This window comes from Paralichthys olivaceus, chromosome 6 (genome assembly GCF_024713975.1).
Source record: "Paralichthys olivaceus isolate ysfri-2021 chromosome 6, ASM2471397v2, whole genome shotgun sequence".
NCBI classification, from domain to species: domain Eukaryota; kingdom Metazoa; phylum Chordata; class Actinopteri; order Pleuronectiformes; family Paralichthyidae; genus Paralichthys; species Paralichthys olivaceus.
This window is the reverse complement of record NC_091098.1, coordinates 12027297-12052088: the sequence shown is the minus strand read 5'-3', so window position 1 is coordinate 12052088 and position 24792 is coordinate 12027297. Positions and strand designations below refer to the sequence as shown.

General features: G+C 39.9%; 1 protein-coding gene and 1 long non-coding RNA gene across 10 annotated transcripts in view; both read left to right on the top strand.

The window, feature by feature from the left end:
- Positions 1-24792, top strand: part of kazna (kazrin, periplakin interacting protein a) — a 166151-nt gene that overhangs the window by 33245 nt on the left and 108114 nt on the right. For all 8 annotated transcript variants that reach the window (XR_011243122.1, XM_020088888.2, XM_020088886.2 and 5 more), the window contains exon 3: positions 19465-19654. Coding sequence is in view for 7 of the 8 variants with exons in the window: in XM_020088888.2 (XP_019944447.1) it covers positions 19465-19654 (190 nt within the window). In the remaining variant the exon portion in view is untranslated. The remainder of the gene's footprint in view (positions 1-19464; positions 19655-24792) is intronic.
- On the top strand, positions 2117-6462 carry LOC138410597 (uncharacterized). Of its 2 annotated transcripts, none has more exons than XR_011243302.1 (3): positions 2117-3244; positions 5517-5690; positions 5806-6462. It is a non-coding gene; the product is annotated as an uncharacterized lncRNA (long non-coding RNA). The 2 variants fall into 2 exon arrangements; XR_011243301.1 differs by lacking the exon at positions 2117-3244 and adding an exon at positions 3251-3875.

The window sequence follows — 24792 nt, the reverse complement described above, 5'->3', positions numbered from 1 at the left end:
AAGTGGGTGCTTGAAAGGCATTAAAATACAAAGTCCTTTGAAAAATTACTCAAAATGCTTTCATAATGAAGAACCCTAGAGTTGTATTTATCCATTCTTTGACATCACCGGAAAAGACACTTCTTAAATTCTTTTCCATGACTATACAAAAAGTCCAAAAGTTACTTACATAAAATATAAGGAGGGTTATTGTATTGTATTTCTTATTCCGTTTTGTTTTGTTTTGTCTTGTCTTGTTTCTTTCTGTGTTATGTTATTCCCAAATATTTTGGAACCTTTTTTTTAGAAGTGCCATGAAATAAAATGTTTATTTCTTGTTATCATAATTTTTAGCATTGGCTTGGGCTGATTTATGCTTTTATATAAGAAAACACATCACTTAACCATCCTTCCCCCTCCGTGACTTATTCAAGCTGAGGATACTAGATTGCCCAGGTTTTTTCCCCCCCAGTGAAACTGTCTCCCACTTCCATTTTCTATAAACAAAGCCAGCAATCACAATGATCACATAATCACATAAATGCTTTAATCATCTTGAATAAAAAGTCTGCACAGTTTCTTGAAAGATCTTTCTGGAAGAATTGAGCCTTTTTCTCTATCCATATTTTAATTTTCTTTAGGTATTCAAATACAGGAGGTCTGGTGTTGTGCTCATTGACAGCAGTTGTTTTTATGGCTGGAGACTCACTCATAGCTCTGTAGATGGGATTAAGAGCCTGAATAAATTCTAAATAACTTCATGTCACAACAGCCCATGCAATTATTTTCTCAAACTGACAAATTATTTTTGCATATCAAAAGATGCAAAGTAGAATCTATTCAGACAGTGAATGTTTATTAGTCATCGCTAGTCCACTTAATAGTAGAGAACACAAAGTACTTCACTGCTGTAATGTTCATACAGTATCATGGTCTGTCACCTTGTCTTTCACAGTCTCGCACATGTAAAGTATATATATAGAGTAGGTAAAGTACACCCATGTTTCCTTTCCATACCATTTCCTGAGTTTCTCTTCAAGGATCATCAGCTCTCGCTGTTTGTTGTTTTTTTTTGCTGACTCTCTAGGGTCTTTCAGTTTAGCTTTGCCTGATAGCTTGGCCTCCTCCAATAGATGAATATTAAATTAGAACAAATGACTCTCACTTTCTCAGCAAGCAATTGTGTCGTCCTCATCCCCTGAGGCTTTTAGCATCAACAAAACAAGCACTCCTACTTTCTGTAATTAGGAATGGAAGAAAACAAAGCACACACCAACACCAACAAGTTAACTGGTAAATGAACGCCCTTAGCTTTATCGACAGCAACTATCCAGCTGCCTCTCCTGGATAACTGGACATTATTCAGATCAGCTCTTGGTATTCACAGAGGGTCACAAATTGCCTAAATGCGTACAATTTCTTTCCCTGAATATGCAATCATGACTATACATCAATAATGTGAAGGAAATGGTTCATTTTTAAAATAAATTACAGATTTGGTTTGTTGGAATGCATTCGCTCTTTCACGATAAGTGCCCCGTACATATATACTGAAATAATCTTCTTGCAAAATCCTTTTCATGTTTGTTTTTAGCACAGATTCTATGTTCCGTTGTAATCCTGTAAGCCTGTTGGAGTGTGTAACATTATTAGTGTAACATGATTTGGACGGCAAAAGACAAGTGAGTTTGATTGGGTGTCGCTCCCAGGGGAATACTTTTGGATGAAGCCAATATTCTTGAGCATCTGACTATCTGGCACAAGTCATTAGATGGTTTGTGTGATGGGGATGTGCCTCCTGCTGAAAGCTGCTGCAGAGGGCTCATATCTATCAGCAGCAGCAGCAGCAGCAGCAGCAGCAAGGCCTCAGCTCTGAGCACAATATACCGACGCAAGTATGCAATTTACCTCTATATCCTTTGGCTGGTCCATTCATTTTTTAAACACGTTATTGGACAATTTAAATTTTTTTTTTTTTTTTTTTCATATAGCAGATACTCTTTCTCTAAATAAATATTGTTTATATAAATGTATGTAAAATGTCATGTATATGAGATTGTAAACATTATTATAGCAGCAAACAACTACGTTCAAGATATTGGATTTATGGGGTTAATTTAGTTTCACTCTGGTTATTTTTCTCTGTTTGTTTCGTAGCTTGTTTGGGTGCTGATTCGTATTGATGCATATAAATGCTAGCGCATGTGAGTCCATCACTGTCTATTTGTTGAACCACCAGTTCAACTTGAGATGACTCCTGCTCCAATCTACAGTGATGTAAACATGACACCCTGGGTGAACAGGCTAATTTCCTGCTCCTAAACAAAGCATCTCACATGGAACATCCGACACTGTCAGGAGCTCCAACCTACAGATGAAATTCCATGATAACTAGCACTGCAGGTAGCTACTTAGCTCTCCATTGCACAGGGGTAACTTTATTGATATTCTTGTTGTGTGTTTAGGTATAGGGTTAGGATCAGAAATGAAGATAAAATTCCACAGTCCTGCTTATACATCAGCTGTTAATCATAGCATTACACCTTGTTTTTGTAGCATCAAATGACTTAACAAAACCAAACTTAAGATTCATCAGTCTGATTAGAATCTAAAATGATATAAAACCATCTTTGAGAAAAATCGATTAAACATGTAATTTGACTTATTATTTCGGTTCATGTCCCATCCAATACACGGAGGAGGTGGGTTTTCGGACCTTAACTGCAGCCAGCAACCAGTTGGCAATTGAGACACTTCACTTTAAGGGAGCCGTCATGTCGGCTATCTTTATATACCATCAGTTGTCAGAGATGCTGCAGCCAGTGTGACATTTAGTGGCAATGAATATTACATAACCTTTAATAGGAAAATATACTGTTATAGTAATCATATCCAATGCGTATAAATGCGTATAATGGTAACCCCAACTAACATGCACAGTAGGTCACAGTATATAAACCTCTGTGGGTGCAATTACAGTCCCTAAATCCTCTTTGGCTCGAGGACAGTATAGGTAGATGTAGCTGTCAGAAAGACACATGGAGTTCACAGATATGATCATCTTTGACAGATCATACATTTTTCCCCTTCACAATTGACACAAATTACATTTCTTTTAATGCACAGCCTCTGAGGAGGGCAGCAGGGAAGATGACTTTGATCAGGATTACGTTGTAGACACACTTGCTTTGATCTGTGATTGATTTTGAGCTTGGGGCTCCCATGAAAACTCAAAGAAAAAGAAGCAGCATGCAATCATGATTCGGTAGGATTCCAGGGATTAAAATATCCTTACAGTTACAGAGAATTTGTTACAGCTAGGAGAGGATAAATAAAGACTTTATGAATTTTTTTTTAAGGTCTGCCAGCCCATCAATGTGGTAGGATACATAGTCCTGTCACATCGGTTTCAGTAGGATTATGTAGTTGGTAGTAGATTGTCCAACTGTGGCAGTTGGGTCTATTGTCAATGCGTTTGTAAGAGAAGGGGAGAGAGAAAGGGCGAGAGAGCGTGACAGTAGGGAAAAAAGGGGTTAGACATGTTATTTTGAGAAGTGTAAAATTTCTTTGGTTCATTATGAAACCATGGCGGGACAAATTAGACTGGCTGGACACCACAGGGAAATACTGCAATTAGTCATTTTAATTGTATTTTAGGGACCAATTACCAGATAAACATGACACCAATAAAATCTACAATAATTCATTATTAAACCATACCCATGGTCATTACACTATGGTGAATGGTTGTAGGGTGTTTGCCGAATGTTTTATCATGGCTCTGAGACATTCATTAATCCTGTCTGCACCTATTTTACTCTTCGCTGGGTGGGCAGGGTTACTTACAATAAGGACATTCAACCATGAGGGTACAAACCCTGAAGAGCAAGAATCATGTAAGTACATTAGCTTCAAAAAAGCCAAACTAGAAAGTACAAACTCTGACTTTTTTTAAATGTCAGAGTTGACAGTGGTTATTAGACCATCATCTTCTTAACCAAGGTGTAGTCGGAAGAGATGTGTTTTAGCCTGTGTCAGAAGATGTGTAGACTTTCTGCTGTCCTGATGTCAATGGAGAGCTCGTTCCACCATTTGGAAGCCAGGATAGACATTTGTGATTTTGTTGAGTGGCTAGGTGTCCCTCGTAGTGAGGGAGCAGCAAGCCAATTGGCCGATGCAGAGCGGAGTGGACGGGCTGGGGTGTAAAATGAATCCAGATTGCTGATAAGGGAATCACTCAAATCCCATTTAGGAAGGTACTGATGAATCATATTGTCTTGACACTGGGCTACACATGTATTACAGGACAGAAACATTTAAAGAAAGATCAGGACTGTCATTTTATGCAAAGTATCCTGTTGGCACATCTGCAGTGCAGCTGCATTTACATTTAAAAGTAAATGACAATATTTTATATAATTTTCATCTTTCTTATCTGTAATTTCTAAGCATGGAAAGTCCACAGTGAGAGTGCTGACCAGCAGCTGTCCTCAGCCATGTAGCTGCTGTGTGACCTCTCTGAAGACATTGCTATTCATTATTAAATGTAAGGGCGAGCTGGCAGTCTCCCATGGTTTGCATTTGGATATTAATGGCTCGCAGTAATTTACATTTCAATTCCAGACACTATATTAGAAATGAGTCTGATGCAAATCATGAGCTGGAGAATTGTTCTGTAGAAGTGATTGACACTTTTCAATTAATACTGTCGGACGACTTTAATATGTTTTGTGCATTAATTAACTGTTGGAAATGGGAATGACCCTGGCTAAGGTAAAATTAGCAGGATCTATGTGACCTATCTGCGGGGGGGTTGATTACCCATCTACAACCAGGAGAGTGAAAGAATGCAGAGTCACTTTTGATTGATGTCGATTCATATTAATGTTGATGGAAAGGTCTGATAACTTAACCACCAGACTGAGCTCTTGCCAAATTATAAAGAAGGTCAGAGTGTACGTCTGAATTCCTCCCTGTGTTTGCATCTGTGTTTGAAAAGGTCAGACGAGCCCAGTATGTAAACAGCAGCATTATAATGGAAGAACCAGCCTCTGTGTGAAGCATCATGCACAGTGCTGTTATGTGATTGTCATCGCTCAGGAAAATGATTCTGCCTCAACACTATCGATGATTTCGACACATTTTTAAGTTTTAAGCAGAAAAAAGAAGGATGTGTGCCACTGCCATGAAATATTCATCACATTTGCAGAGAGTGAGCATTAAGTTTAGAATAGGAAAATCTTCAATCTTTTTTCCCCCGCAGCAGACCATTGATCCGTGCAGTATCATTAGTTGAATGACTCATCATAGAGAAGAGTGTTGCTGAATATTGATCATTCACTTGACAGAGCGCTGCAGAGTACACTTCTCAATCTTTCCTACTGCTTTAAAAAACAAAAAAACAACTGAATGTATTGTTGTCAAAAGATTTAACAGGAATGAAATATTTTAAACACCTGTTTGTTTCAAAGTGTGTACTTTATTGAACCTATATGTTCAATAGAAGTTCTCCTCCTCTCTCTCTTCCTCTCCCTCAGATAATTACACCTGAGCCATCTTTAATTTGCTCTGGCCTCATCTGGATGTTACCCTCTATCTGTCTGCGATTGACACCAGTGGTAAATAACAGTGAGAGCGGCCATACATCATTGCAATTCTTCCTCCAGTCCTCTCGTCCAGATTGATCGCTTGTGTCCCTTTGAGCGCCACCTGTGAGTCATGTCCCACAGATATAAATTAAGTTGAATTATTTCCATTTTTCAAAACTTACTAAATTTAATAATTGATCAGGAAGTTCAATAATGTTTTTTTAAACTTGAATTATAGATGAATATCTATAAAAGAGGTCAGACACCAAACCTCTGTGGACAAGGAGGCAGAGAAAACCAGAAAGGCGCTCTGAGGGTGCATACCTCCACCAAGGCTAATGCATATTTCTCCATGTCAAAGCAGTGTTCAACTTAGTTAGATGTGGCAGTCCACCATATTCTAATTTGTCCTGTCTAATAATGAACCCCAAAAGAAAATCACATTTGGATTCACAGCTAGCAAACTAATCCCAACCATGCAGACCTCTGGACTGGCCTTGTAACAGCAGCTTGGCTTCCTCAACCTCCGCTGCTTCATCTCTCTATTGGCAAAACTTAAATTAGTCTCTGGAAGACTTTGTAAATCTAGCCCATCTCTCTTCACTGCATTAATGCAGCCCTTTTCTTTCATTTGCTTTCTGTGAGGAAGTTGGGCCATGTGTTGCTCTGACAGCTCAGGGTCAAAGAGAGATGACCTTATCCGGCTCTTTAAGATTTAAACTGGATACATGAGTAACCTTCAGAGGAAGAGAACCAAACATGCATAATAATTTGTTTGCCACCGTGAGCTTAATGTAGTTCAGCATTTTTCTACCTGGTTCAAATATTTGAGTTTGTACCAGGTTTGTTCCTTTAGTTGTGTGAAATAAATAGTTATTTTCACAAAAGAAAATAATTGAAAACTTCTTTTTTCATTTTTTCACATGCAGATATACTTTTGATAAATGAAGATAAATGTTCTCTATGTCTCCTACGCCACATCGTTGTTAGTTAAACTGTGCTTATGCTTGACGGATTGGTCGGTGCAGTCTTCTTGGTGTTGCTGAGAAAAACTACAACAAAACAAAGAAAGGGAAAGAAAAAGCAGTGCAGAGGAGTTTTGGCACCGTCCTGTTTCCTCGAGGAGCACCACTTCAGGGTTGTGCGCACTTTGCCTTGTTCAAAAGATCTCAGATTTTTTTCCTATAGTTTCCTGCAGAATGCCTCGTCTTTACAATTTCTGCAATCTCCCTCCAGGAGCCACCTGAGGATCTCTATGACACTTTATTAATGAGGGAGCATAGAGATGACTGAAGAGATGTTTGCATGAAGGCACTTGTCTCCAGCTCAATCCATTGATGGTAACAGCGAGCGTGCACTTCTTTTTTGATAAGGTTAATATCCAATATCATAATCACATATACCATTGGGATTGATAAAGTTTCATCTTACTGAAAATATCCATGGAGAGCATATGTATATCCAGAAGTCCAAAAAGGTTTTGCAATCTTGTGGATTCAAATCTAGACCTATTTTCTGGTTTCTGCTTTTATACCTTTCACCAGATATTACCAACTACTGGAGAGAAAAAACTTCTCCTAAACTATATCACTGTTCCAACTTGTGTTGAAATGTTTAAATGAACTAAGTTTAAGTGCACACGAAAGCTCCACAGTGCAAATTTGGCTGTACTCTATATATTATAAGACTGATTAGTAAGTGATTAACACTTAGAGTATATGACACGTCAGCAACACTATGAGCAAACAGGATGAATAAAACCAAGGATGTGTGATATTCATTTCAGAATCACATATCTCTCCAACACAACTACACAAACATACACACATGAAATACAGGTGCTGGTTTTGTCAGGTTCCTAACTCCTTGGCTCCACTATAATCACAAAAACACCCGTAGGTGCCTTCACCCCATTGTTCACATAATCAGCACTTAGGCTGATTTACTCTTCGCTAATTTGATAAAGGAAGAAATGGGTTCATTTGCAAGCATCTGCATATTTTGAGAGAAAAACCCTGGAATGACAGAAAAGCTGAGTCCCTACGGTTTGTTAGAGGCTTCTCTCTGCGCTCCTATAACTAATTCCTGTTTCTTCTCTGCAATCATAATGACAATGGGAGCCAACGTAATTCTCTTGCAAATGAAGCCAGTGTAAACATCATTAGGAATTGATATGAATTTAATTAATTTACAGAATTAAGTTTGGTAGGCTGCACTAGATCAAATCATTGGCACTGAGCTGAATCTAGATATGGATATTATACGGAAATAAACTGTTGTTATTTTCATTGGTGATTAAATGTCATGTGTTTGCATGCTGCAGCAATCATACATTCTTTAAGATGATTATAACTAACTCTTACCTCCTATTCTTGATGAAATATTGAGTTTATTAGCTCTGGGCTTAAAACAAAAAAGTTGGTATCATCCCATGAAATGCATTTCCTTGTACCCACAGTCCACCATAGTGCCTGAAGATCAGTTGTAGGTTTCATCAGCTAACAGAACTTCATACCATATAGAAGTGAATAGTACCTGGAACAGTAGACAACATATATAAACTATTCAAATGTAAATCTTTATCAAGGAGCTGTAGTGGATAGTTTTCATATTTTAAGGAAACAGTGTCTCAGCCTGTTGATGGGCGTTTCCCATGGTATTGGTCAAGAGCCACCATTGCCATGAGACACACTAGTCTCCAGCAGGGTCTTTAGTAAAGAGTCCCCAGGAAGAAAACACCAAAGTTAACATAGTCCCATCAGTTGATTATTGATTATATAAAGTAGCATGCAAATCATCAAGCCTGTTAGACTCCTTGAAGATCATGTATTTTAAATATCTGTCATACAAATTACAGTACCAGTTTTGTCAGTGGAAAGGAGAAAATGGTGTGTGGGGGCTATTAATTCATACAATAAAACGATTTATATATTTATTGCGTGATCTGGGTAAACACAAGTTTGACCAATTAAGAATATATGTCAAAACAAATGCAGAGGATTTACACAACAATGACAAAGACCCTAAACTGCATCTTATTAACGGGTTTTCTGTCACAAGAAAATCTCTTCCTCCTGTTTTATTATAAATAAATATCTTTTTGGTATTTCTCACCACCTTTGTTGTTGAAGTGCAGAAAAGCTTGTCATCCGCATGCTGTGCTTTTTGAAGGAAAGTGGTTTTGAAAGGATGCATCAAGCCAGTGAGCGTCAAACCCCCCTACAGCCCCTAAACAGAGCTCCTCTCAATCCTTGTCACAGAGACGACGACGACAGCTGAATACTGAGCAGAAGAGACGGGAGCTGCCCCTCAACCTGAAACACACAATTATTCTCTCTCTCTCCCGCACGCACACACACACAAGCAGGCAGATACAGTACATGCACATATGCAATTAACTACGCTGACTGAAACAGCACACACCACCTACGCAGGGATTTTAGTTCACAGAACATTGACGGCATCAGGCGTGCAACCACACGTTCACTTTCAGCAGGAAAACTGGACCATCTGTGAGCTGTTCAGGCCACCAGCCAATGACACTGGGCTCATTTTGACTGCAGTCGTGAACCGCATTTTCAGTCTTTGTTCAGCCGTCACCAGGGTTTGGTGTTTGAAAGGCCTTTTTTTCCCGTTCTCGTTGCTTTGCAAACATCACTTGGTGGTTAAGTGTGAAAATTACCACTTTGATAAAACTACTGTGTTGAATAGTTTGACTACAGTGATCTTCGAACAAGCAGAGGTGACTAAAAACCCCACACACTTCATGCTAATCAGGTTCTACTCTTGAATATTGAGCTCAAAGAAAATGAATTTCTCTGATGCTCACAAATTGCTTAGTTTGAAAGACTATGTTATGGACAGTTGTTTTCTCTGAGTCTATTAAGCCTTTTTCAGACATGAACTATGGAGAATGTTCTGACAATATGGTCTGGACTTTCTCCGCAATTTCCCTTTCAGGCATGAACAACGCAGCAGGAGATTATCTGCTCAGACGCGTTCATGACGACAAAGAAATCTCTAAACTTCAGTTGATGGGTGGTGCAGCAGGCAGGACGTAATGTGTTAATTCTGTTTACAGCACATCGACACCGGCATCAGCTCTTATCACCAAAATCTTTGACATTGTGCGTGCGTATGTGTTAAAGGTCCCATAGTGGCAGTCAGGACCAGATCATGAGATTCAGATATTTTGTTAAATACACTGCTTTAATTTGGAGGGTTTTTTAAAATGGTGTTTTGTGTTTGAAGGTTAGGATGTCTGCCCGAGCACAGAATCCACTTCCATCATCTGTAACACAAACACAACCTTCACCTCCTTCAGTGGAGGGTGATCGATCGTATCAAGCATCCAGATTGAAACACAGTATTTTTCTCTTTTGTCATCAAACCTGTGCGAGTTCTTTTCCCTCCTGCTTGTCTCACTTCAGCAGAGCATGTACTGTATCTTAATTCACATCAAAGCCCGCAAACCTGTTTGTCCCTGAGATTAGCCTTGAGGCTTTACCGCGGAGACGCGTCCCCAAAAACATTGTCTGTTTGCCATCTCTGTCTGGATCTGCGTCACACTGACAGTGGGCATGTGAAGGCAGGAGAACGAGAGCGAGAGCGTAGCGGGAATTTAACAAGAGATTAGAGGAAGTGCGAGAGTTGGGATGAGGATAGAAGACATTACAATAACACACTTCTCCACCTCCAACCTCGCGCTCTTGTCAGATTGGACAACTTATCTGTGTTTTATTTTGTAGCTGGTGGCACATGCAGCAGTGGCATCAACATCCACCTGCTGGGAGCCTGAGTTGCAGTAACACTAAAATAAAATTTTTTTTACTCTACGTAGCCTATTTTTCTGTAAAACAATATTCCTGATATGAACTCTGCCATCCTGTGCAGATTACGCCATTTGGTGCCACAGTCTGTGCAGTACTGATTTGTGGTCTTGCCTAGTCAGTCTCAGCTGTCAATCATGACATTTCACCTCACTTTTAAAGCATCAAATAACTAATTAAAACCAAACTTACAGAGTGATAAGAACTACCCACAATGACAGAGACAGAAATTATTTGATGTGTATTTTGACTTTTTAATTTAGTCCATTTCCCATCTGCTATCATAAAGAAACATACTGGTTTCTTTCCTTGGATTTATGACCTATAATGCATGTAGCCACCAGGGGGAAATCAAGATGCCTTGGCTTCACTTTTTTGGGAGCTATCATGGCATCCATCTTTATATACTCTATAGTCATTACGTACACATAATATACCTGAGTAACGATCCAGTGGGCAGAAAACTTCATCAGCATTTATTTGACGTCTCCCTGTCATTACTTTAGCTGTATATTGCTCATCACCATCTCCTGGGAGAGATTTCTGGCTCTTTAGCTGCTACGTGTTCACAAAAGCTAGTTCCTGTGTGTCACCATGTGTCTGTTATCTGGAGCTGGGCAGGTAGTGCACAGTGGGTTCATCAGAGCTTTTTCTATGAGAACAGCTGCTAACCAAACCTGATGAGAGCAGTGTTCACGGGCCCGTAAACAAAAACAATGATCCCAATTAGTCTACAAGGCCACAGGATAGGGTGAGGATTTCCCAGTGTTTCTGAGAAGATGAGCAACTACTTTCATTTGACGTTTGATTTCATGCATTGTTAATGAAGTGTGAAAACCAAAGATTGATGGATGATGCATTTCCAAATTCCTCCCTTTATCCAGAAATGAAACTAGCTGGATAAGACTGCCGGCATTTTGCACATTCGGAGCAAAGGTATGCACAGTGGTGATTGGGGGATGGAGCAGTGGTAGCAAAGTCAAGTTGATAGACCCACATTCAACCAATCACAAGTCATTCTCAGCTGTCAGTCATGACGTTTTAGCATCAAATAACTAATTAGAAAATCTTACTAGGGAAATGAACACTTGAACCAACATCAATGTGGACTACCTACCTGAAATGATAGAAATTGATTAGTGCAGCTTTAATTAGACATAAAAGTTATTCATAAAAATGTCTTGCAAAAACAGCCCACTAGAGTCTGATCCTTAAGTTTGTTGACATCTTCAGACATAACGAAGTGAAACAAGGGACTGTTCTTCACTATCACTTTTGGATTTCAGCTGGCATGGACTAACACTTGGTTTTGTAGGTGTCAAACTGGTGACCTTTCAGTTATACAACTGTCTAATCCCTCGGGGCTCGACAGACTGTTGCTGCTGCACCCAGAGCTATCTCTCTCGTCCTCCAGCTGCTGCACGTTATCCTCTTTCAGATAGTTAAAACAGTGAAGTAAGTGGAGAGTGGAGAATAAACAGCTTAGTGCAGGGCACATAATTCTGTGTTTTCATGAGGTCTGTGTCTGTTCTTTGTCTTTGTTTGACCCACCCTGCTGGAATGAGCTCATAGCGTTTCTCTGCGTTTTACAGTAACATGTCCGTCCCTCCTTCCCCACAAATAACCCTTTTTCCATGATTAAGGTCATTTACAGTGGTTTTGATATGGAAAGACTGCTCCTCATTGAGTCAGTGTGCCTTTAAGAAACTGGCACAAAGCAGCAAGAAATAATGTTGCACGTAAGTCGCCTGGGTTGTGTCTCGTTGTGCGAGGAAAGGCTGTTGATTTCCCTGTCAAAGTTGATCTTATCCTCGTTAAAAGATATATTTTCCCTTTATTTGGGTGTTTGTTTAGCTGGGTGTGTGTTCTTACATCACTGTGCAGCATCTGGATAGAGGAGGAGATTTTGGCAGCTGCAAAGTTACAGTCATTCATAGAATGTCTGCAAAGAGCGATGTTGTTCTCATGTCACAAAACTAAGCTGCTTCATGATATTGAATTATCCAGCAAGGAAATTCTGTCAAAATCTTACTATTAATTCTGATGCACATAATCATAACCCATCCAGAGCTACTATAAAATATCTCTCTGGTGAACATTTCCTTGGGTGAAGCAGTGACTCATATGAGGAACAGTACAACAGATTTGGATCATTCTCTTCCTGTTGCCCCAGTAAACGCTCTCCATTTGCAGAAGAAGCCTGAGGATGCACTTGGTTTCTTTCCTCGGGTTCTGTCTGCAGCTTCTGCCCACGAGTGACAGCATGAAAAAACTTCTTGCACATTAGCGGTCATAAATTACACAGACCTGGTAAATGTTGGGATATATCTCTCCACTTTCTTTTTCTCTCTCCATCGTCTCTATTTCCCCTTTATTTCACAATTTCCACCTCTGTGTTTCTTTGTATTATTTCTCGTTGCTGTTTGTTACGACTGTGCAGACACATTTTTTCACTGAGGCCCTTTCTGCCCTAATATAGGAAGATCTTGATAATGGATCAAGATAGAGTTCAGTTACAAAACTCTTTTTCCCTCCTCTGCTGGGGACATTAAACTATTTCTTGTTTGCTTGAAAAAATAAAAAAGGAAAAAGGAAGTCACATCAACACGGCCCTGCATTACAGCACCTTTTCCACCTCATTGGCTGGCCTTTTCCAGATGCTATCAATGAGCAGGTGATTTTTTTGGTGCAGCCCATAAGTTCTGCATTGCAGAGGCATCATCTGAATCAGTGAGCACAGATTGTGGTTTAGATATCTGAACATTATATTTAGATTAAATTCACAACAGTAGCCTTTCTTTAGTGGCAGAACCTTGACTTCTTAAATCAGAAAGTACATAGGGTTAGGGTTATAAATATCAATATTTCTTCTTATATAAATGATGCATTAACACAGAGATTTCCTGCAAACTGTTTACATTAAACACAGGCATAGTATCCACTTCCTACCTCACAGTTACTGAATAAATATCAACATGGGTTCTTCTCTGACCTATACTGCTTTCTTCCACCAAGATCCATGGTAATCTGTTCAGTAGTTTCTGTGTAATCCTGCCAACAGACAAACAAGCTGGTGGAGGTAATAAAATCAACTCCCCTGTTATCAAGCACACAGCTCTATGACAAAGCTACAGCATAAACAAGTAAAACTTTCACACACAGGCTGCTGCAAACTTGATTGTGGGATGAAATAGTGGGAAAAAAATGTTTTTGTTAAACGGAAAGCAGCCCAGAAAAACCATTGTTAAAAATGCAGGTAAAATATATATCTTAAATGTTACTAGTGTTAGTAATTGTTGACTTAATACAGAATATTTTTAAAGACACAATTACATAAGCTTTATTCTGCAAAAATACATTTCTGACTCAAACCCAAAATAAGCAACATTTCTGAAACCTGTAACTGTACAAGGTTGATACATTTTTATAAGTCATTATGTTTTCAGGTGTCCATCAGTCTGTCCATCCCATTCTTATGATATCTCAAGAACGCTTTGATGGAATTTCTTCCAATTTAGTACAAATATTCACAAAGGTCAAATGTTTGAAAGCGAAATACAATCAGGGATATCAAAAGGGAATTTCATTACATCTGGTACAAACATTCACTTGGACTCATGTATGAGGGGAAAGGTCATGGTCACTGTGACTCTATTTCAGGAACACCTAAAGGATTTTTTTAATTTGGGAGATTAGAGATTCCATTTGGTGGTCAAATGTAAAAGAGTGATGTCACAGAGGCCTCGCAAAACATGTATTGGCCCTCTTGAATGTGATACCTCCAGACAGCTTAACTTTTTACCAGTTGTCCCTTGGACCCAAAATATTGACTGATTACATTTCAGTGGTTAAAGGTAAAGGTGACATGACTTTTTGTGAATCTGTATTTATGAGGATATGTGCAGTGGTTGGTGAAGGCATACAACTGCATTGCAGTATTTCTGGTTTCCCCTGGTTTTTACATTGTTGTTGATGCAGTAAGGCATATTCACCCTTTTGTTTTTTTGCTGTCTTAATGTTGGACACCGACCAGTTTTCTAAGTAATTAAATAAATAAATGAATAAAATTGAAAATCATAATTTCGAAACAAAATATGAAAGTGTTTAGTGTTTAGTATGTCAGAACAATGACTTCAAATGAGTTTGATTGCAGCCAATTTGTGAAATCAGTTCAACAAGATTCTGTTTTAAGAAATGTAACTACCACACCTACAACAATAAGAGAATTGAAGCCAAACACATTGATCCCCTTCCTTTTGTATTATCTTTGCTAATGTCCTCCTGCTTTGTATTTTGTGTTTAATGTTCAGGTGGTTAAGTTGAGTCTCTTGTTGGTTTTTTTTCTTTTTTAATTTAACTACCACAGCAGAAGTCGGTTTCTATTGTTGCCAGGCAACAAATACCGTCCCAGTAAGTACTTGTGCGACCCGACTGTTATTGCTTGGCAACACATTTCCACCCCAATAAGTAAAAAAAATTGACTTAAAATCCACTGTATACAGCAGTGAAACTTTTTTAGAATGGCTGCAGTTGAATGTGGTGACTTGCTGTCTGGACAGATACTCAGGCTCGGCACAAAGAGGAATTGCCGCAGAGAGCCGATCCCACTCCACACTGTCTCTATTCTTATGCTAATCTAAACCCTCAGCTCACCCACCAATTACTGATCAGCCACTGGGTCCAGATTCTCTCCACTGACCAACACACACATTCAAGACCAAAGAGAGAGAGAGTTGAACAATGTGTCATTGTAGTGGTTTCACAACACATGTTCTAATGTTTGGAGCTTAACCCACAATCAACCAATAACCACTCTTAAATGTTGAGTTGTTGCGAGTAAGGACGTGAATTTGAATTCACAGCACAACTACACGACAAATAGTTCTACAAGTATGTTGTCCATTGTTTAGCTCATGTGATTATGGTTTAGTGAGTAACTTACTTAAACTGAACTGGAGGTAATACCAAAAAATGATATAAAAAAACACTTAAATAAAGGTACAAAGTGCTTAACAAGTTTGAAAGTGGATAAAAAATCTCCCCAATTCAAAATATAATTAAGACCTAAAATGCAATAAAAAAACAGCTCTAAAGTTAAATTCTAAACTAATGTGAAGCATGTAGTACGACTGCTAAAATTAATAATAATCTATAATAGTTTGAGAAGCAAACATGGACGAATGTGAGGACGACAGCAGACTTAACTGATGCTCACGTTCAGGTTTTGATCTAGTTTTAACTTGTAAGAAGACCAGAGAGGATTATAATTTTGTTATTTAATATTTTAAGGTACATTTGGACAAACACAGGAAAATGTAGTAATTTTTTAAGGTACATTTGGACAAAAATGAGAAATGTACTTATTTATAAGGTGAATAAATGAAACATTTATCCTCAGTATGAGAAAAATCCAAGGTTATTTAGCCATGTAATGATGTAAATGTACAAGTCATTGGATAAAATACTGTAACAAGATTATGTCAGGTAATTTAATATAACGATTATCTAAATGTTTGCTTTCATTCATTTTACATATATGCACATGAATGTAGACAGATGTTACCATAATGACATAAATGTGTGTACCAGCATACAGTATGTCTTTACTATATACTCCTGAGGCAAGACAAACTGTGTAAGAGTGGGATAATTTGATGTATAAATAGATTTACACACTTAGACTCCATAGCGTCCTAATTGCCCTGAAGGGCCCAACTGACTTTATGACACCTGACATGAGATGAATTTCAATAATGAACATGGGATTATTAGCCGCGTGTGTGTGTGCGCGCGCCTTCCCCTGTGACTAATGTATCATATGCAGCAGCAGGGTTGTCTATAAATAACACGATGTTCATTTACTGAGTATGAGGGTTGACCTGCGTCAGGGATGAATGGGTGGAGAGAGAAAGTAAGTGTGTGTGTGTGTGTGTGTGTGTGTGTGTGTGTGTGTGTGTGTGTGTGTGTGTGTGTGTGTGTGTGTGTGTGTGTGTGTGTGTGTGTGTGTGTGTGTGTGTGTGTGTGCGTGCGTGTGTGTGCGTGCGTGTGTGCATGCTTTCTTGTAATACTGTAATGGGTTATCCGTTCTGTCCATTCACCTAAATCTTTGAACCTAACCTTAACCAGCGCCTCAAAAACAATGTTTTGTCTCACTTGGACCGGTTTGGTCCCCATGAGGTCTACTGGTCTATGCTGCAAAAGGTCTTAAAGAGGCAATAAAAATTAGCTCACACATGCAGCCACAGGCTAAGGTAACATTTTCTTGGAGTGCATCGCAGTTGCTCACAGCTCTGGCTTGTGCAGTGTCGTGGCTGATCTGTGTCCCTCATGCATAATGAGTTGGAAACAATAACAACACAGCTGTACTGCAGAGTGAGTGGGCATGCTTTGACAGCAGAGTGTCACATAATAGCTGAGAAACGAAGGATTGAACTGGAACAGTTTTTTCCTTTCAGCACTGAGGTTCAAAGACAACTATACTCAGTACTTTATTATACATTATACAAACTGTTTTAGTCTGTAGAGTCAATTTCCCACTGATTGTGGGATTTGATACTGAAAATATAAAAGATAGATAATTTCCAGTTATATAACAAACATAAAAAAGCAGATCCTCATATTTGAGGAGCTGAACGAAGCCAATGTTTGTGATTTTTGCTTGACTCAAATTATTTTCTGTAAATTGACTAATTGAATTATTATAATTAATCATCTAATCCCTTCCATAAGAGCATGGTTTAGGATCCACTTTGGGAAAATGAATGAACAGTTTACAGAGAGCATGAGAATAGATTTCTTTTTCTAAATTCTTATGAAACATTTCGGGTAGCATTCAGCGATGTAGCAGTATTGTGCATTTAACAATGAACACTGTTTGTCATCTAGAGGATCTGGGTGATGGGTCCTCCTGAATGCGGAGGATGATTTCTAACTCACCATGTGGTTTGTAACGGGGAAGAACTTCTGCTTTGAACTCTGTGTAATGCCTATTGGCAAACATGTTCATTCCCTGTCAGCTCTTCACTCTCTGTACCGAGCTACTGTGGATTCACCACAAGGCTCTTCTGTCATAAGCTTCTACTATCCGTCTGTCTCTTATTTGATTTCTGGTGTATATTTGACATTTAGAAAATAATGTAATTTCCTTGCGATACTTCAACTACAATAAAAGCATCTGCAGATAATGTCACCTCTCTGTGATGCTGCAGAGAGGAAGGAGAAGCATTTGTCTTTCATTCACTGTGAATGTTTAGCTTTATCTGTAAGCAGGTGACAGTCACTGTGTCTGCTGTCTGCATTCTTAGACTTTTAGTTCTCTGAAGAAAGGAAAAGAGGAAGGGTCAGATTTAAGATTTACTGAAAATCAATTTCTGACACATTATCATTCCGTTACAGTGCAGACTATTTGTGGTGTGTCTCCCGTAAGTTTATAAAAACAGTTTAAATTACCAGCCTGACTGTGACATTCAAATAATAAGTCTGGATCATACCTTTTTCTGGGTATGGAGCAGGAAAAAGAGAACACTCACGCACACTAGGCAAGTGTGTCCCGCTGGACACATAAATAGTTGCAGATTGTTTCAATAATATCTTGTCTCCTGCGCATGTAAAGAGTTGTATCATTGTAAAAAGCAGAATTAACCACACAACAGCTGTTAGCTAAGACAACAGGGTCAGCAACGCTAGTAATTGATTATCCACGCCGGACGTTCTCTTCCTGGAGGGGGTCATCAACAAAGCATTTCAGTGGCTCTAAAAGGCTCTCATATTAGGGACGCCAGGCGTATCCATAGCAGGGATGATGTGTTTTTAAATGAAAATATAATAGTATGGATGTATTCATATCAGTCCCCTATACATGCCTGATTTTTTTCACTCAAGACCCATTAATTATTCCCTGAGAATTGAAAAACCGTCTTATCTTGCAATGGTAAAGAGAGTTAAAAAAAAAATCTGGGTTGCACCAACATTTTATGGATTCTTTCCTGACCCCCACCACATCCTTCCACCAAGTTTCGTGGTAATCTGTTGTGTCATTTTTGTGTATTCCTGCCTACAATCAAACAAACAAAACAAACCAACTTTGTTAGGTAACCACCATAGACTGTATATAAAGAGGTAACCACCCCAAACATTCCCAGTACATATACCAGTGGGGAGAGGATCCAACTACTCCCTTCAGTACTCATGTGATTTATGGTCCGCTTTGGGAAAAGTAATTTCTCTACCTACCCCCTCTAGTTCACAAAAACACACCTTCCTTAACCTGAGCCAGACTGTTCATTTAAAAAATATTTGTATTGTAGGAGGAATATCTGTAATGAAAGCTTTGTTTGCATAACCATCATTGTTTTCTCCCCACAACTTCCTCTTTGTCAAACTAATGGTTTCCTTCCCTTCGTCCATAGAGGGAGGTGCATGCAGTATACACAGAGAGAGAGAGAGAGAGAGAGAGAGAGAGCCTCAGTGTTTCACTTCAGCCTCTTTTAACAGGCTTTTGTGTGTCAGTTCAGTCAAACACACAACCCCAGACCCTCACAGCACTATCTCCTAAAAGCAGCTGTGTTGAGGACCTCTGACTTCCATGTGCTTATATGGTCGTGCTCATCCCCCCCCCCTGACTTCCTCTGCAAATGGTACAGTCCATTTAAAAAGGTGCTTGTCATCTCTCAATGCTCTGTGTCCTTTCAACAGTCAGCTGCAGGGAGCACATTTCACAGGGGCAGTGCTGACTCTGTAACGCGCGCGCATACACACACATGCTGTTACGGAACTCTCACACACAGGCACGCTCGCACACTGACACACTCCCACCATACACACACACTATCTCCAACACTCCCTCCAGCAGATACACACATTTCCCCTGAGCTGGATGCCTCTCTTTACCGGACAGGACAAACTGCTCTGAGGATTTAACTTGGCTTTCTCATAGACAGGGAGTGAGATCAGACAGAAAAGGGACAGAAGAGGGATTTGATTTTGTTTGGGAGGGAGACTCCTTCCTTCTCCGGAAATGGTCAACTTGTCAGCATGACACCTTGTCTGGATTCCCCTCTCCCCCTCAGGCAAAAATCCTGAAAATGATGGATGACAACAAGCAGTTGGCCCAGCGCATTGACGGGGCCATTCAGTCGGCCAGCCAGGAGGTGACCAACCTGCGGTCGGAGCTGAGCGCCACCAGCCGCAGACTGGCCGAGTTGGGGGCTACGGACTCCTCCGCCGGCATGCTCGAGACCCTGCAGCACAACCACAATGGTAAGGCAACCGCTCGGAGAGGAGTGGAGGAGTACACATTAACTGTGCTGGGAGAGGCTGGGAACATGTGGAGCATCAGAGCGCAGGCTGATGCGTAAGATGTTGCAATGTGCGCCCAAGTGTTGCTGTATGTGATGGACGATGTGAGCAGAAAAAGCTGGGGATCATGCCTCAATGTCCACATCTGAAAGTGAGTCAATGAACTGGACAAAAGAGGTGAGGGGTTTCTGCCGGCTTGTGTCCACTCTCAGTTCTCCCACAAATCCATTCACATGTTGAATAATTAACCTCCTGAACCTCTGAGAGTGTGTGGGGGGGGTGGCTGCACTTTAGTAAGGGCAGAGTGGGTAGAGTTACAGCCTCTTGTCAGTCCTGGGCACTCTGTCTGCTGGTTCCCTTAACTGGGCAATGGATCTGTGTCTCTTGAGCAGGGAGGGAGAGGGGGCTGGTTTTAGGGTTGCCGTGGGTTACTGTTACCGAGAGCTGTTTGAATGGTTGCCCAGTCTGTAGAATGCTGCCCTGTGTGTGTGTGTGTGTGTGTGTGTGTGTGTGTGTGTGTGCGTGTGTGTGTGCGTGTGCACTGCAGCTGCTCTGTTTGCCCTTTTCCAACTTTTCTATACCCAGTTTGACACAGATAGGTAACAGATGTGTGACATGCACAAGCTCAGCTCGCCGCACAAGCATGTGTAGTATTTGTGCGTGTGCGTTACCGTGTCCTTTCAACTTCTGGCACACATGCACCCTCACGCTGTTTCCATAGCAGTCAGCTGATACAGTGAGCAGTCTGATAGGATGTGTTCCATCGTGGCTCTGGCAGCACTCGGCTGTGAAACCACATCTCTCTCTGGTGCTTCCAGGATCGGGCTCAGTTCTGTTATTTCCTCTCTCCCATGTACACAAGGAAAAAGTGTTGGCATACTGTCCATTTACAATGACAAAGAGTCATTAAGTGCTCAGTTGACCTCTGCAGTGCTCTTTAGAAGTGGAAAATGTGAATGCAGGCTCATTCACACAGCTACTCGGGAGCACTTTGGTCATGTGTCAGCATTGTTTTCAATGGAGTCCCCCTGTCGCTTTGTTTTTTAGTTATTTCTCTCTGTTTGAGTGTGTGTGTGTGTGTGTGATTTTGTGTGGGGATGTGCCTGGCGGTATCACTTTAACCCTGATGTGTGCTCACACTCTTGCTGTTTCCATAGCAGTGTGTTTGCCAGTGTGAGTGACGACAAGCATTCCTATGGGAGGGTTTGAGCAATGATGTCATTGTCCCTTGTAGCTGCCTCTCTGCTCGGCTGAAGTGATGCCTGAGATGTGCATGTTCAGTGGTGGAATCAAATTCGTCTGCAGAGAAGATTCAGAAAAATTCTCATCAGCGCCACAGCGACTGCAGGGAAACACTGTCTGACTGCTGCGTTCCCAGTGTTTCTGGATTGATGCTCTTCCTGAAGCTGAACCAAATCTGTACTTCTTGCTCTGGATGGATTTTCCAGTCAGAATTGTGATGTATCTTGTGATACAGTGTCAAATGGTGCTGGGACATCAAACACTGATACACACACACACACATCCTTCTGATACTGAAGGTTATAGATGCTGATTCCTGCCTTTGTTTGGCCTTGATATCTTCCCCTTGTCATTGTGTATCTGTCACTAAGTCTTTTTTCCCCATATCCCCTCCTCTTGCTGTCTTTTCTCTACCCTTTTTCTCTTCTTCTGGCTATTCTTAAGAAGCCTATGGTGTATAATAGAAATGGCTTGGGATAGGGGGATAAGATAATTTATCACCAGTGCATGTGTTGGGAAGGGAGGTGTGAGCTAAGGGTCGCTGGTTCACTGCACAGCCGGCAGAAGTCCTAAGGGAGGCTGTCTTGGAAGGTGCACTTCACTAGGAGCAAAACTAACCTCGCCAGTAGGCTAGCTTTTCTTAATTGCATTTCTACTGCCTGGGGCTTTGAATTGCACGTTACATTCATCTCAAAAAGTACAACAAATATGAATAAATAAGAGTACTTCTCCTTTTTTTTTTGGTGGTGAGGTATATCAGAGTTTGACTAAATTGTCTCGGGGCCAGGGAAACTTAATTCAGTGGAAGTTGATTGACCAGTCTCGGATTTGTTTAGGCCAGTGACAAAAACGGTTGTTCTTTAGGTCAGGTTTTTATTTTGAACACGGTTGCAATAGAAATAAAAATATCAATATATTCAAGTACGAAAAAGGCACATAATTTAAATAATCATAAATCATGTGCAGAAAGGAGTAGGAAGAAGTTATCACTGTCTATCTTTATAGCTGTCTTACGTCTAACCCAATTTTAAAACACTCTTGGCTTGCTTGCCATGTAGCCCGATTGGGATGAGCTAAACACCCAAGTCAACTTTTGGGACTGAAAGTGACCTGTACTGATGTTATAATAAAAATCTGAAAGTACTGACGTCATCTTCATCATACTCTCATTCTTTCTCCTTGTAGCCATTTGGTACACTCTGCTGTTTTTGAAATGTCGTTATCAAAGCTATCTAATTCCAATGCCACCTGTTTATTCAGTATCAATAGCTGGTTTAGTTTTAAAGGAATTCCTACTAATCACTTGGAAAGCAGATCTTTTGGAGAGGTATTCATATGTGTGTACCTCTGTCAATTTAAGCCACACAAACCATGTGCTTTGGGCTCAAGGACAAACCTGACAGTACAGTGTTACTTTTGTTAAATTTGGGTTCTACAGACAATTGTGTGGATTGACAGACTGTGATTGACAGCTACAAATTATCGACAAATGCGGTCACAAAACCTCAACTCTGCTGCTCCTAATTGAATAACTGATCCATTGCTCAGGAGCCTGTACACCAGGCTAGTAAGATGGATTCACTGGCCAAGCAGGCTGGTTGGAAAAAATATTACAATGCACTCTGGGGATTTGCTCACAACTGTCTCAAAAACACACACAAGAGGAGTCCACATCTCTCCCTCAAACCACCGTCACTGCAGCTCACTAGTATCCCATGTGGTCGGTCATCCACTTCCCCCTGGAGTGAAATAGACTACATTTAGCTTTGTTGCGCCACTTTGGGCCTGCTTATATTGAGAAATGCTGAACAGTCGTAAAAGTGGCCCACAACATCTGCCTGTGGCCGTTTTCTCTTTGTGTTTGGGAGAAGATGTTACATTAAGCTCTGCTCTGGAAATTCGTGAGAGTGAATGAGGACTCTGCTTCTCATTTTTACTCATTCTTCCTTTTATTCCTCTGCGACGACCTTTATCAAGATATATTTTTTAGATGCCTTTTACTCTACTTTTATAAGGTTTTAAATCATGGCCATAGCACGCAAAAAGCTTTTTATTGTCATGGCATTAAATGCTTATTACAGCCCATTTCATCGATGTGCATACATCCTTCTAGTTGGCACAACACAAGACTGCAGCTACTGAAGTAAATCTGCACTGTTGTGTGCAGAAAAAGTGGTTGGTTTTGTCTTTGTATTCTACATAGTATCTGAATTTGTGCAGTGCAAGTCAAAAATCAACAGCAGTGTCAGAGACGGTAACATACCCAGGATTCATCAGTCGTGATATGGCTGCTACGAAAGTTGTCATCATTGTGAATCATCAGGAAAAATATGTTTTTTTTTTCTCAGACTAGTGTTACAACAGACACAAGTACGAAACACCTGACAGGAGTTTAGTTGAGGATTAATATCAACCTATCAACCCGTCAGAAATGAGAAACTTTGCTTGATAGCTGCAATACCTAACGAGTTATGTAGCAAACAGCAAGATTTTGTATTTCTTCCAATCCACATATTTCCTACATTATCATAAAAAAAATATTTAGTTTAATGCTAATTTCATTAGATAATAATAGAGTTCTGAATCTCTCCCAACCCACATGTTTCCACACATTGTGAAATTAAACATTGGTTTAATTCCGATAGAACAGTGTGGAAATTGCTGACTTGGTAAAGGCAAAATAAAATCTTGCGACCAGAGAAAGCTCACAAACTGTAGTAGCGAAATCATATTTATCGATTCAGGGAAATGAGGTTACTTATGTTCCTTTTTTAAAATTATAATTAGGTGTGAGTGCTTATGCTTTATGAGGGACAGAAAATGACATAAGTAGAAATAAATGAATGCAGGAATAATTAAATACATAAATGACAAATAGATAGATTTTGGTAATGACAAAGTCTATTTATATATTTTTTTACTTCTAGATAATGCAACATTTTTAGCAGCTTACCCTTTTGAGTTTTTCCCCCGAGAAACGTTGATGGTAGAAGTTGAAATGGACTAATTCAGCATTAATGGTTCAACTTGATACTTTCTCAGCCTTTAGGACTTTAACACTTAGTTCAATTACACTGATCTCTACAGAGCTGACTCTGCTCTGCTCTGAGTCTGAGAATAAGGCAGTAGAAAAGTGTAGGATAATTCATTGGATGCTTTTCTGCAGCTGATTGTTAACCACCTCTCATTATGGATAATAATGTTTGTTTATTCAGCATTTAAAGGTTATAAGAGAAGGTCATTCCTGATGCTTTTAATGACTCCTTCATTCTTGTAGTTGAGACAGACAGTATTTGAGCCAAGCATCTACAAATTACAGCGTTATTCCCTCAACACAAAGGGCATGTTTTTCTGTCTGAAGCTCATCAACATGTTTTATATAATGTCAGGGTGATCATTCGAGTTAAACACAGACTTTATCCCCATGATAATTAAAGATACTAAAATATATTAATTAGGAAAGGTTATTCAGAAGATCAAGAATGAATTAGGCCTGTTATATAATTTAGCATGGAGGATTTGCTGTCTCTATACATCATTAATGAGCAGACAAGTGCTGCATCTTAAAAGGCTGCTGAGACTACAGGTGTGCCTTAATTGTGTTCACAAAAATCCTCTGTGGCCATTGACATTAGATATTAATCAGGATTATGGATATCGGGAGCTTATTTGCTTAAAAGGGTTCCATTACTTTAGACCACCATTTGCACAGTGTGGGGTATTGGCTGTTTCTATTTGGTTACATTTTTTATAACAAGCACCTTAAAGTAAGTCGTATGTCCCACACCTCTCGAGGACTCACCCCACCTGCAGTCTAAAGATCGATACCGTATTGTGATGGCCAGCCATTCATCAAT